Consider the following 14,542-nt stretch of genomic DNA (forward strand, 5'->3'; position numbering starts at 1 on the left):
GAACAATGTCACAAACTTACTATATGTGGATTTTGAAATGTGAAATTTAATTTTCTACACTTTAAACTGACACAAAAGAAAGGCAAACATTCTTGTTAACATGAAATGTGTAGAAAAATTGTGGAGACATTTTAGAACATGTAATTTGTCAAGCCTGTGTACTTATACAGGCCAGCAGAATATCATATACTTCCCAAAATACAAATTATTAGCATATTTCTGTAAAGACATGAAGCCAGCTAAGAAATCTGAGATTTCAGCCTTATCAATGCCACATGGGATTATGAAAGAGTGTGTAACAAGAGTACTCAACCAGCTATAGATTTACACACGTGGACACAATTGTTGGTACCCTTCTTTTAAAGGATGAAAAACCCAACACTGGTCATTGAAATAACTTGAAACTGACAGATTATATATATAAAAAAAGGACGTATATGTGTGTGTATGTTCCGCGATTACTCAAAAATGCAACCATCGATTTGGTATACACATCCATTGCTACCTGCAAATAAATCTTTTGGGGGGGGGGGGGGGGAGGGGAGTCACAGCTCTCTAGGACGTACTGTTACCGAGATATTCCCAATACAAGCCTGCAAGTCTTTCTCTTCATATCCCAACTGCCATACACACGGTCACATGTCCCTTATCAGCCAATAGAAGCTCGCATGCCCTTAGTCTCCACATACACACAGTTTTACTCCAGGTTTCCATAACAACCCAGCTATTTTTCTTCACTGCTGTAGGTCAGCTTTAGGGCTCATGCACACGAACGTGCTGCTTTTTGAGGTCCGCAAATTGCGGATCCGCAAAAAACTGATGCTGCCCGTGTGCCTTCTGCAATTTGCGGAACAGAACACAGGAGGCCCATTATAGAAATGCCTATTCTTGTCCGCAAAACGGATAAGAATAGGACATGCCTCATAATTTTTGCGGGGACACGGAACGGAGCAACGGATGCGGATAGCACACAGAGTGCTGTCCGCATCTTTTGCGGACCCATTGAAGTGAATGGTTCCGGATACGGAATCAAAATACGGCCCGTACACAGAACACAAAAACGTTCGTGTGCATGAGCCCTTATGCTAGGGCTACACGACAACAATAAGTGGCACGACACATAGGGCACAACTACACTGCGACACTTATGTCGCGCGTCATTTTTTATAATGATAGTCTACGGTGTTGCACTGCGACGCGACAGTCGCAGAAAAAATCCATTCTGGATGGATTTCTTGCAACTGTCGTGTCGCAGTCACTGCATGTTGTCGTGTAGCCCTAGCAATAAAGGGGCGGGGTGCTGTGCAGGTCACTGTTAAAGGGGCAACTGCTGTGAAGGTCACTGTTAAGGCAGCAGGATACTGTGGAGGTCACTGTTAAGAGGCGGGCCCCTGAAGAGGTCACTGTCAAGGGAGTGGGGTGCTGTAAAACTCACTGTTAAAGGGGCGGGCTGCTGTAAAGGTCAAAGTTAGAGGATGGGCTGCTGTGGAGATCCCATTTTAAAGTGACGGGGCACTGTGGGAGGTCAGTGTAAGGCTACTTTCACACTTGCAGCAGGACGGATCCAACAGGCTGTTCACCCTGTTGGATCCGTCCTTCAGCTATTTCGCCGTGCCGCTGCTCCGTCCCCATTGACTATAATGGGGATGGGGCGGAGCTCTAGCGCTATACGGCAGTTCGCGGTGAGAGGCCGCTGGACTAAAAAGTCGGACATGCAGGACTTTTAGTCCGGCGGCCTTTTGCCGTGCTGCGCCGGAGCTCCGCCCCGTCCCCATTAGAGTCAATGGGGACGGAGCGGCAGTCCGGCGAAATAGCGGAAGGACGGATCCAACAGGGTGAACAGCCTGTTGGATCTGTCCTGCCGCACGCAAGTGTGAAAGTACCCTTAAGGGGTGGGGGACTGTAGAGGTCACTGTTATGGGGGATACGGTCGATATCTTAACGACACACACAAACATTAAATGAAATAGATGAAATATACCAGTGTGAAGCCGGGTCCTTCTGCTAGTAGTAATAAATAAAAATGCACTGAAAATCAGAATGAATATTTTGTTGAACAACCTTTTGAGGCAAATCAAGAGATTTCTGTAATTTCATTAAGACTTCAGAACCTGTTCACAGGTATTTTGGGCTACTCCTAGTGAGAAAACAGCTCCAACTGCCTCGGGTTTTAAGGGTGCCTTCTCCAGTCTCTCCCTCGCCCCTCTGCTGCTGCTGCCACCAATTGGAACAAAGAGGAGGGGAGGGCGCACTTCTCCACCAATGATAACGAACGTTTAATACATTACAAATACAGGCGGCAGAAACACATTGCCGGCACCTGACCTCTGACAGGGCGCTGAATCTGCACCTGAGGGGTTAACTGCCGCTAATCACAGCTCCCTGTCAGAGGTCGGGTGCCGGAAATGTGTTTCTGCTGCCGGCTGTATTTGTATTAAACGTTAATTATCATTGGTAGCGCAAAATGCACCTCTTTCTCACCCTCTTCCTCAGTTGTGGACATGTTTCAAACATTTAGTCATGCATTAAATGTATATGGATGACGCTTGTTTCTTAAATTGCTTACGACCACATGGTGTACATGTACAGCACATGGTCCGGGCTTTAAAACCTGCACCACCGTACACGAGTGTCAGTTTAGACTTTAATTATGACAATTATGATGCTTTGACATGGTAAAACAAAAAAAAAAAAAAAGTGTCCAGAGCCAACATTATAATACTATATGCAGTGTAAAAGGTGCTGTCCCATTAAAACAACTTGTCCTGTAGATAGGGGACAAGTGTCTAATGGGGGTCTAAACGCTGGGGTCCCTGCTGATCATGAAAATGAGAGCCCAGGCTCCCCAGCTTGAATGGAGTGGCTGTCATGGATATGCACTGCTGCTCAACGTAGGTCTCTGGAGGAGGGAGGGGGCGGCTACCAAACATAACCAAGAGCTTGTACTTCTCTATCAGAGTTGAATAGAGCGGTGGAAACGCACAAAACAAGGAGCACAGGCTGTGTTCTTGTTATCAGTGGGGGCCCCATCCACAGCCTTAAGCCTCATTTACACGTCCGCAATTGAGTTCCGCATTTTGTCTAACGGAATTGCGGACCCATTAATTTCTATGGGCACTTCCAGGTCCGCATTTCCGTTCCCGGAAAAAAATAAAAATAAAAAATAGAACATGTCCTATCCTTGCCCGCATTTGCAGAACACACATTGCCATTGCGGATCCGTAAAACACGTTACGGACGTGTGAATGAAGCCTTACCCTGTGGACGGGTAACAAGCTGTTTTAACGAGAGAACCCTTTCAACTATAATATTTACAGCATGCAGAAACATTATCTAGATCAGTGCGCCTTCCACCAGCTGTGGGGGAGATGCAGGTGAGCTACTGGCATTATGCTTTGGCTTGTAAAGCTCCTGCAGAAAAATTCTGCATAGCCCGGATCAAGATGCCATGTTTTGCTGAAGCAGGTGTTTTGCTTTAGAAATTTCAGTAAATGCTAGACTGACATGAGCTCCATACATAAACTAACATCATCTGAATATGTTGAAACTGGTAGCAGCACTCACCAATGGTCCTGTAAGTAATCTGCAGGCCTTCCACAGGGCCCTTCTTAGTCAAGTATGGCTTTACATATTTTAATATGTCGCCAATGTACTCTTGGCATTTTGACACCATGGCAGACTTTTCTGATAAGGTTTGTAAACCACCATATGTTGTACCTGTTGCCTGACATAAGGAAAAAAAATAGGTTTAATGGCTTCAAAAGCAAATTATATGCAGTCCTCACAATTCCATTATTACGTAGTTTACCCTCGGTTTGAGGAGTATTTTACAGGACAGAGCAGCGAGCAAAATTCACCAAGCCCTGACTGTGAAACTCTCCCTTGTCCCAGCCAAATGTAGCAGTTCTTACTGCTTTGCCGCCACTGATTGTCAACGGTTCATTTTGGTATAAATGAAATATGCCAAGAATATGGGTCTGTGGTCAGCATCTGAGCTGCTAATTAAAAACAGACAACCAATATGGTGCTACATCCTGTGGTCACATTTTTAACTTTTTTTTAGTGATATATGGTTCATTGGGGGTTTGATGTGGAATGGTTAGTTGGCTACAATACCCGGCATTACCTTGATGAACTGGAGAAGTGCTTGCTTTGGGTCTTGTTTGTAATTTTTCTGCTCAATTTGCGCTTTAATTAGTATGCTTTCTGTTTCTGGGAGCTTGAACACCAATCGGCTGAGTTCCACAAGCTGCTCTGCCAGAACTGGGCCTGGTAAAAATAAAAAGGATGAGGACTATGGCAATGTAAATGGAAAATCTTTCTGGCTCTGTTCACATTTCAATTCATTCTTCCATTTTCCTGTTTCATCAGAGGAGCAGAAACACTGAAAGAATGAAGTGGCAGATGCGGTATTTCACAGGCGCTCCTGACCTAAATTCGGACTTTGGGTTTCCACTGCGGTGTCCGTTATTTTGATGAGAAGAAAACCACCACTCAGAGGCTCCAAGAGAAAATGTGAACAGAGCTTTACTTACTAGTTATACAGGTTACCACTATTGGTATACATAAAGCCATTTTGACAACACAAATGCTTAGTTAACTCATCGCGATAGAACTGTGGACTCTATCCTGAGAATAGGCCATCATTTGGACAACCTATAAGTTTGCTGAAGCTTTATAGTAGAATCCACTTTGTATGAGGCCCTTGTAACAGTTCTCTGCGAGAGCACACAGGTAATGTAAAGCGGTTCATCCAGTATTTTAATACGATGCTGTTGTGAAAAAAAAAAAAAAAAGAAAAGAAAAGAAAAAAAGCCGACACAAACTTACTTGGTTCAGTGCCTGTTTTAATGATAGCACCTGCCGGCAGATCAATATACATCTGCAATACACATCGAATCCAAGCTCGTATTGACAAGGCCTGATGAGAGGAATAGCCAATGCCATTGAGGGCATCTGTCAATGCACTGTAAAATATATCCATGTCACCAGATTAAACACTATATAAAATGTATAACTCAGAACACTGCAGAGTAATCTACTGCACTTAAAGAACTGCATAAAAAGCACTGCACTAGGAAAATTTCTTCTGACACCTATTAAATCCATACCATATATCCCAGACTAATAGACCTGTTTCACATGTCAGTAAATCATGGACACGTGTTGTCCATGTTCTCCAAGGACAGCACACGGATCCACTTATTCTGACTGTGGGAGAACAAGGGTGGAATATGGGTGACACACAGAGGGCAAAATAAAATTAACACATCTTCACAAATAAAACAGACAGACAGTCAGTCTTGTCACGGACATAAACGTGCGAGAGAGGCCTAATTCACATGTCAGTGTTGTGATCAGTGTTTTCCCATTGTTGTGGAAATTTTATTAGGATGTGTTTCTAATATATTGTATATTGTCATCATGTCTCTCAGTGTCAGGGTAACCATTGGAGTGGATATCTTCCAGTGTATGTCCTGTCACAGCTGCTGGGCGCAGAGGTCTGTCGGAGAATGGTCCATGTGCTAAGCACTGGGCTGTGGGCCGGGGAGACTGATGTGTTCAGCAGAGCAGTGTTTTCTTGGCGAATGTATGGACGCCAGCTAGGGCCCCTGTGCAAGACGCAGATTTATTGGCTTGGCGTGGATGCATTTGTTAAGAGAACAATATATGAAAGGAACGTGTGTTTGTTGTCTCTAGTGCGCCTGATCAGCCGCTGGAGATAATGACGTTGTACTGTAAATAACATGCATGAGGATCATAGTAACTTTATTTGGCATTGATCACTGAGCAAGGCTGGAGAAAGTTAGCTCCAGTGGTAATGGTAGGTTATTGTATACATGTGTTTGTTAGCTAGCTAGGCTATTTTAAATGATGGTGTCTTGTCTTCCTATGTCATCACTTCCTGTATGTCATCACTTCCTGTATCCTTGTGTTGGGCAAGCCCCTTTTACACCTTTTGTTTGTAAATAAAAGGAACAGGTTGAGCAGGGAGGAGAGGAGTTGCTCAGAATTTCAATCAAGATGGTAGAACCTAGGTCTGTCTCTGACTGCGGCTGAGGGAAAAGGGATTTACCTTTTCCTTACACAAACTTTGATGCAAGCTGATTACAACTATTCTAATATTTCTACAACACCATCATTGATTGTGACCCAAATCCAGGTATGGGGAGAATATTAATGAGCAAACCCAAAAATTATTTCCCAAAAGAGTTATATATAAAGCGACACGCATGTCACTCAGCTACACAACCTACAAAAAATACACGAGTCTCCATGTAAAGAACTATAATCAACACTATATACATATCAAAAGATATATTTTATTGGTACATCACTTCATAATATCGATTCACATGACTGACAATACACAACAATTAAAATATTAAAACAAAAATGACTGATAGTACATAACTGTTGGCAGGATAATACAGTGCTAGTGCAAATATATAATGGTCAGTAAATACTCTGCTCAGTGCAAAATATATAGCTGGCTCAAAAAATGTTGTACCAAGTTTGGTGCCTAAAAAATACCCAAGCTACAAACATCCATAGTGAAAAAATAAATAAATATAGATCACACCAGTGTACAATTAATAAATAGCGGGACTGAATACATAAATACCATATAATGGAATCACCACAGACTGTATAAATGGCAAACAAAAATTAACCAAGCTGAGTACACAAATGATGAGGTGTTCATTCTCTGGTTTAACCATCATGTCTGAGCCCACGGGTGCTCTCACTGAGCTGCCAAAAGCTGTCCATTATGCCTGCTCCATGTGTCAGGCAAAATTCCCTTGCGGGCAACCAGATTCTGTCTGCACTGCTCGTCAGGCATCCAGGCAGGGGACCTCACTTCAGCCAGTACAGCTGCCTTCCCTTTTCCGAGTTGCCAGATTGGGCCAGAACCCTCTCTGTCGGTGGAAAACCTCTCCAATCTCCCAATCCACCCCATCTATAGTGGGTCGCTTGGTTGAGAATCCGCCACCAGCGCAAGCTGCACCTCCCTCGCATGCACCCTCCAGAGCTCCTTGCTCGGGTGACCCCTCTGGGGCACTTCCCTCTGGTGAGCGTGCCAGTGCACAGCAATCACAAAAGCGTCCTAGAGCAGGGAATTTTTCCTTCTCAGATGCATCTCCCTCTCCACCCCATGTAAGATCTCACTCAGGCTTTTCTTCCCCGCTGTCTGAAGGGGAGGTAGAGAATTCTGACTTGGACATGAATACGGATCAGCCTTCCAAGTTGGCCTCCAACGTAGATAGCCTCATTGCTGCCATCCGTGACACCTTCCAGATGCAGGATTATCCCCCCCCCCCAAGAAGCTGGATGTTTTATATCCATTTCCAGCGGATTGTGTGTCCAAGTGGGCATCCCCTCCCAAAAATACGGCTATTCCTGTAGCCGATGGATCTTCCCTTCAGACCCCTGAAGATCGCCGGATGGAATCCCTGACCAAATCCCTCTTTGCAGCTACAGGATCAGCGCTTAGACCCGTTTTTGACTCCGCGTGAGTGGCAAAGACGATCTCTGAGTGGGGCAGTCAGCTGGACCAAGACCTAGTCTCCGAGGTTTCTGGTCAGGACCTCCGGTCCTTGGCCCAGCTGATCACCCAGGTGGGGAAGTTCCTCTGCTAGGAGTCTTTGGACGCAGTCACCCTCAAAGCGCGCTGTTCGGCGCATGCAGTCACCTTACGCCACGAGCTCTGGCTAAAGCTGCAAACAAGCTCTTCTGCGGGGGGGGGGGGGGGATTTTACTTCCCAGGATTGGCGTAAAAAGCAGTCCTTTCGGGTGCAACCATCCTGGCATCCCAGAGCTCAGGCCACTCGATCTTCCGCTGCTAAACAATCCTCAGCCTGAAGGTGCGCCCCCGCCCAACAGGGGGGCTGCCTCCTCCTCTTCCAGGATGTCTGGCAGACCCACGTCTCTGACGCTTGGGCACTCGAGATTGTATCCTCAGGGCTCAGGGTACGCGATTCCCCCAGACAGATTTTTCCAATCCCCCGAGTGGGTGGCCGCTTTCGCCCAGGCCATTTAGTCGCTCCTCAATCGGGGAGTCCCCTTCTCCTGTTCCCCCCCAGCAGAGAGGTTCATGGGGTTCTACTCAAATCTATTTTTGGTCCCCAAAAAAGGAGGGCTCTGTGCGCCCAAACCTGGACCTCAAACTGCTGAACAGGTTCCTCCGTCTCCAGAGGTTTCGGACGGAATCCCTTCGTTCCGTAATTGCTTCTCTGAAACGGAGGGGAACTGCGCCTCGGGGTCTTCCCGAAGATACTGGCCCCCCCTTAATGCCTTAACTGGAAGACATACTCATCGTTAGAGTCTGGACTGTCCCTTTCGCCTCTCTCCTCAGGTGAGGTCGTCCCTCTGTTGGTGGCTGTCTGTTCCAGTGTTCTGGGAAAGTCCTTCCTTCCAATGTCCTGGACGGTTGTTACCATCGACGCCAGTCTGCAAGGTTGGGGAGGAGTTTTTCCTTCCAGGACAGTCCAAGGCACGTGGTCTCGGTCGGAGTCCAAGCTTCTGATCAATGTCCTGGAGCTCAGGGCGATTCTTCCATCCCTCCGGCACTGGACCCATCTCCTAAGAGGTGGCCTGGTCAGAGTTCAATCGGACAACGTCATGGCGGTGGCGTACATCAACAACCAGGGGGGGAAAACGTGCAGCTCTGCGGCGATGCAGGCCCACGTACCGGCAATTTCAGCAATCTACATCCTGGGTGTAAAGAACTGGACTGCAGACTTCCTCAGCAGGACGACTATCGATCCAGGCGAGTAGTCCGTGCACCCGGAGGTGTTCGAGGCGATCTGTCTACGTTGGGGGTCGCCCGGATGTGGACTTAATGGTCTTGAGACTCAAATCAAAAACTTCCCACTTTTCTCTCCCGAACAAGAGATCCGGAAGCATGGGGCGTGGACGCCCTGATCTCCCCTTGGCAGGTTTTTTCCCTCCTTTATGTGTTTACCCCCCACCTTTCCCCTCCTACCCAGGGTTCTACGGAAGTTCAGGATGGAGGGCATTCTGACAACGCTAGTCGCTCCGGATTGGCCCCGTTGCGCGTGGTACACCAACCTTGTTCTCCTTCTAGAAGACATTCCTTGGTCACTGCCACTCAGAGACGACCTTTTTTCGCAGGGTCCGGTCTTCAATCAGCATTTAAGGTCTCTTTGTTTGACGGCGTGGCTATTGAAACTGCCATTCTGATGCAAAGAGGGTTTTTAAGGCCAAGAAGCCTGCATCGTCCAGGATCTATTACAGGACCTTCCTGGGCTTCTGTGAAAGCCGGAACATACCCCCACTCTGTTTTTCTCTCCCCACAGTCCTATCCTTTCTACAATCAGCTTTTAGTTCCTTGAAGGGTCAGGTGTCGGCGCTTTCTATCTTTATCCAGCATCCTCTGGGGCCCATAAAAACCTTTCTTTAAAGGGAGTGGCACATACGGTTCCGCCGTACCGTCCTCCTCTACCACCTTGGGATCTGAATATAGTCTTCTCAGCGCTCCAGGCTTCTCCCTTTGAGCCCTTGCGGGAGATTTCACCCCGACTCCTATCCTGGAAGGTAGTTTTTCTTGTGGTTGTGCGTTCTCTTGCAGATAACCCTTCCTGGTTCTTCACAAGGATAAAGCGGTTCTCCGGCCTGTTCCTTCCTTTCTCCCGAAGGTGGTCTCTGACTTCCATATTAATAAAGAAATTGTCCTTCCCTCACTGTGTCCCTCTTCTTCACACCCTAAGGAAAGGGAGTTACATCATTTGGATGTTGTTAGGGCTCTGAAGGTTTATTTGGCAGCCTCCAGTTCCTTCCGGTGTACGGACTCCCTTTTTGTCATCCCGGAGGGTCCTCGCAAGGGATTGGCGGCCTCCAAGGTGGCAATTGCACGTTGGATTCGATTTGCAATAGCTGATGCATACAGCGCCCGGGGAAGGGTTCCGCCCTTAGGCGTCAAGGCTCACTCGACCAGAGCGGTGGAAGCTTCTTAGGCTCTGAGGAATCATGCTTCGGCTGCGCAGCTGTGCGAGACGGCTACGTGGTCCTCCTTACACACATTCACAAAATTCTACCAGGTGCGGACGCTGCCTTGGGCCGCATGGTTTTTCAGGTGGCAGTTTCTTAAATGCCCGCAGGGATGCTTGCTTCTATGGGTCTATAGTTTTTCCCTCCCTGGGGACTGCTATTGGACGTCCCACGGTTTCTGTGTCCCCCCAATTAATATGGGAGAGAAAACAAGCTTTTTGTAAAACTTACCAGTAAAATCTTTCTCGCTCTTCATCGGGGGACACAGCACCCACCCAGTGTTGTTGTTCAGCCACAGTTGCGGCATTTGCTGGTTAGAACCCCGTTGTGGTACTTTGGCATTGTTGGTGTTCCACATTTTTTTCTTTGGTTAACTTGCTTTAGGCTGGAGGAGGCATAGCTGCCGTGGGAGAAGCTAACAACTTCTGCCTAGTGTCAACGCCTCCTAGAGGACATCGCTATGCCCACGGTTTCTGTGCCCCCCAATGAAGAGCGAGGGAGATTTTACTGGTAAAATTTTTACAAAAATCTCGTTATCTTCCAATCTAGCCAGGTAGATGTTTGCAAAGGTACATGATACAGGTGTCCCCATGATGCAGGGGCGGATGCTTTCTTCACACAATGCAACCAGCAAGACCTGTTACACTGAGCACAAAAGCGCTTGAATTTAAAGTATCACAACTGGCATATAAAGAAGTCCAACTCTTTTGGTCTGTGAATTCTTTGAAATCATACATAGAAGAGGACTTTGTATAAGAGGATTCTGGATATATAAATAAATATCCCAAATTTTGGAACCTGGACTAAAAGAAATGAAACTGAATACACTAAAATAAAAGATGAGTTAATGAAGGCAAGAACAGAATTGCAAGGGAGGTTGACGAACAATCAGTTTTTAGCATTTAAGAAAAAGCTTGATAAAAAGTTGGTGGTGATGCAAGCAGAGATAAAGGAGAAAAAAAATAAAGGATAAATTCCTCCGAGACAAGATTATGACCCAGGAAGAGTTTGATTGGAGTAAAAAGAAACAGTATAAAAAAAGATACCCCAGGCGTATTAAAAGCGATTATTGGACTTCGACTCTAGTGCATCTTATGAAGAGGTCAGACTTTGGGGAAATGCAACATTAGAAGGGGCGGTAGAAAGAAATCTAGGGGTCAGGAAATCCAATCGAAAAAATAAACAAGTCTCTTGGAGACAATAGATGCCAGTGCCATAAACTCTCCACATACGCAGAACAATGTTATTAATTTGATAGGATATGAGCTTTCACCAGACTGGTTCTCTGCCGTTGGTAAGGGACTTCGATACAGCCTGGTTGAAAGATTTGACTCAGTCACATTTGAGATTGATATGTTTAAAAGCTATGCGTAAATTGAATCTGCATAAAATGTCTCAAGGTATTCCTGATAATATCAAAGAGGTTAGAGAGGGCGAGATTCCAGTCAGGGTTGGTCCCCCAGGATTTCATATATCCACTAAATTTAAGAAATCTGAGATTACCGTTTAGAATTTCTCACAAGAACAGATCTGAGGGGGGAAACTATAGATACCATTGGGGCTAGATTTGAGGGTGGAACGGGCTCCACGTTCTGTACCCCTTGCCTGCTGGGAGTAGCATTGATATTTATCATCAAGTCCATAAGGAGGCTAAAGCATTGATATATCCAGAGATGGAATATAATTTAAGATGGGAAAAAAAAAAAAGCAGTGGAATGGCTCCGCTCCTGTAAGGACACAGTTGTGAAACAAGCAGACAAGGGGGGGTAACATGGTCTTGGGGGATGGTAACGTATATGAAAAATTGTCAATAGACCCAGTGTTACAAAAGAAAGTAGCAAAGAGGTTATTACCATCACATCCATTAAAACCCTCTTTGTACTTCCTACCAAAGGTGCACAAGTCACTGGAGCAACCCCCTGGCCGCCCTATTGTGGCAGGGATTGGTTCAGTGACAGAATCCCTATCTAAATATGTAGACTGGCTCTTGAGACCATTGAGTAGTATGCCATCGTATCTGCAGGACACCAGTGGCAGGAGGGTTTCAGTATTGTGTCACTAGATGTAGAGAGCTTATACACTCGCATACTATTAGAGAAAGGGGTGAGGGCAGTGATGGATGTACTCAGCGTATCCAATAAGAGTAGTCAATATTGTGATTTCATTAGGGAAGGATTAGAATTTGTTCTGTCCAATAATGTGTTCAGATGTGGGAACCAATGGTACAAGCAAAGAGAGGGAACGGCGATGGGGACACTTGTATCATGTACCTTTGCAAACATCTACCTAGCTAGATTGGAAGATAGATTAGTTTTTTCACTTAATAACCCTTTTCTGTGTTATATTCGTTTATTTTTAAGATACATTGATTACATATTTATGGTGTGGTCAATATCTGAATCCCAATGTAAGGAATTTGTCACATACTTAAATACTGCGAATGACATGAACATGATGTTCACTAGCAAATTTGGGGGCAACACTTTAGATTTTTGGGATGTGGCTGTCGCAGTGACTAGTGATGGGTTGGTCAGCTTCCATCCTCTGAATGTTAAAAGGTCAGTCCCTTAGGGTCAGTTCATAAGTCACAAGCCATTGAGGAGAAGAAGGAAGGAAGGAGAAGAAAGAAAGGAAGGAGAAGAAAGAAAGGAAGGAAGGAAGAAAGAAAGAAAGGAAAGAAGAAGAAAGAAAGGAAAGAAGAAGAAGAAAGGAAGGAAGGAAGGAAGGAAGAAGAAAGAAAGGAAAGGAAGGAAGGAAGAAGGAAAGGAAGGAAGGAAGGAAGGAAGAAGAAGGAAAGGAAGAAAGGAAGGAAGGAAGGAAGGAAGGAAGGAAGGAAGAGAAGGAAGAAGGAAGAAGAAGAAGAAAGAAGAAGAAAGCAAGCAAGCAAGCAAGCAAGCAAGCAAGAAAGCAAGAAAGAAAGAAATCACCCCAATGATATGTTGGATGAGGCTATGGATAAGGCAGCTAGTGTTAAAAATGAAAATGGGAAAGGAAGAGAAAGATAACAAGAGATGTGCCTTCTCTTTCTAATATAGCCCGATGGCAGATGCCATTAAAAAGGCTATATTCAGGAATTGGGACATTTTGAAAAAAAAATTAAAATAAATTACAGTCTAAAAGAATACACTAAGCCAGGACCGATCATAGCTTTTAGGAGAAGTCACACGATTAGGGATCGATTAGCGAGGAGCCGGTTTATAGAAGAAAAACCTACCACTTGGTTGAGAGAAGTATGCCCGATAAGAAATTATAAATGTGGCAATTGTGCTTTTTGCAATTACAACCCCCAGTGGAAAACCTTGCATTTTGGAAATATCCATCACAAAGTAACAAATCTCATCACTTGTAAGAGCACCTATGTAGTGTATTTGGTAATATGTTAATGTGGCAGTTTTTACATAGGCAAGACAGTAAGACATTTATACAAAAGATTCAGGGAACATATAAATTCCATCAGTTCAGGAAAGGGATGCCGCCGTCTAATTAAGCATTAGAATGAAGTACATGGAGGTAACCTGAGATGTCTGAGATTTGCGGGGATAGAAACAGTTTCCCAGCCCCCGCAAGGAGGAGATGGACACTGTATGCTTTTGAGGAAAGAAGCCAGGTGGATAATACGTTCAGGAGCAATGGGCCCGCTGGGCCTTAATGATAAGAACGATATGAGTGTGTTTTTATGATTGATATGTGCTAATATGTAATAAACCAGCAGTGTTTGCCTATTTGTATCGTCACTATATAGGTTTAACACTGAGCTTGCACGGTACACCCATACAGTGACGTACTGTACATAAAAAGGTAGACTTATTCACGTAATTATGTCAGTGGCCAGAGGAAGCGCAGGTCACGCTAAACGGACGTCGCTGCAACATAATGTGTGTGAGATTGCTGTCCGCCCCCCAATCTTCTGTTTTTACCGCAAGTTTGACTAAATAAAAAGGTGAAGCCGATTTTAGACCGAATCGGTGAGTGTGGCCTATTTCTTTTATATTTGTCTTATCTGAGGTCTTATTGGGGGTCATTCACATTGGGGTCTTGTTGGGGCTGTTAGCTAAGGTCTGATTAACATTGGGGGTATGATTGGTGGTCTGACCTGAGGTCTAATTAAAATTTTTTTTTTTCTTATTATCCTCCTGTAAAACCTAGGTGTGTCTTATGGGCGAAAAATGCGGTATGTCTTGTCTACTTCAATATAATAAATATAAAAAAAAAGATTGTATTGCATAGTTATCTGTATTTGATTGAAGAGCAACGGCTCACCTGTTCGGAATCAAATGGCTCAGAAAACGAGATACCAATTGTGGTGTGACCATATCATCCCAGCCAAAAAGTTGCATCATTGAAACAAAAGGCTGGGGCTGCAGGTCAGACGGGGCACTGCTTGGCATGTCCAAAGCAAGAAGCGTGTATCCTTAAAAACATAAGATTATAGGACATATAGTATAAACTAATTAACAAATGAACAGTTGCAATATAATTGTATGCCTTATAATGACTTCTAAACCTTTACAATATTATGAGCAAGGAAAAT

The 14,542-nt window shown here is 44.9% G+C and overlaps 1 protein-coding gene across 3 annotated transcripts in view; it reads right to left on the bottom strand.

Moving 5' to 3' along the window:
- The window catches only part of MMS22L (MMS22 like, DNA repair protein), a 126,681-nt gene that overhangs the window by 12,588 nt on the left and 99,551 nt on the right, over positions 1-14,542 (bottom strand). For all 3 annotated transcript variants that reach the window (XM_044289961.1, XM_044289962.1, XM_044289963.1), the window contains 4 exons: positions 14,272-14,422; positions 4,831-4,967; positions 4,127-4,269; positions 3,565-3,724 (listed from right to left, as the gene is read on the bottom strand). In XM_044289961.1, coding sequence (XP_044145896.1) covers positions 3,565-3,724; positions 4,127-4,269; positions 4,831-4,967; positions 14,272-14,422 — 591 coding nt within the window. The remainder of the gene's footprint in view (positions 1-3,564; positions 3,725-4,126; positions 4,270-4,830; positions 4,968-14,271; positions 14,423-14,542) is intronic.

Source organism: Bufo gargarizans, chromosome 4, assembly GCF_014858855.1.
Source record: "Bufo gargarizans isolate SCDJY-AF-19 chromosome 4, ASM1485885v1, whole genome shotgun sequence".
NCBI classification, from domain to species: Eukaryota; Metazoa; Chordata; class Amphibia; order Anura; family Bufonidae; genus Bufo; species Bufo gargarizans.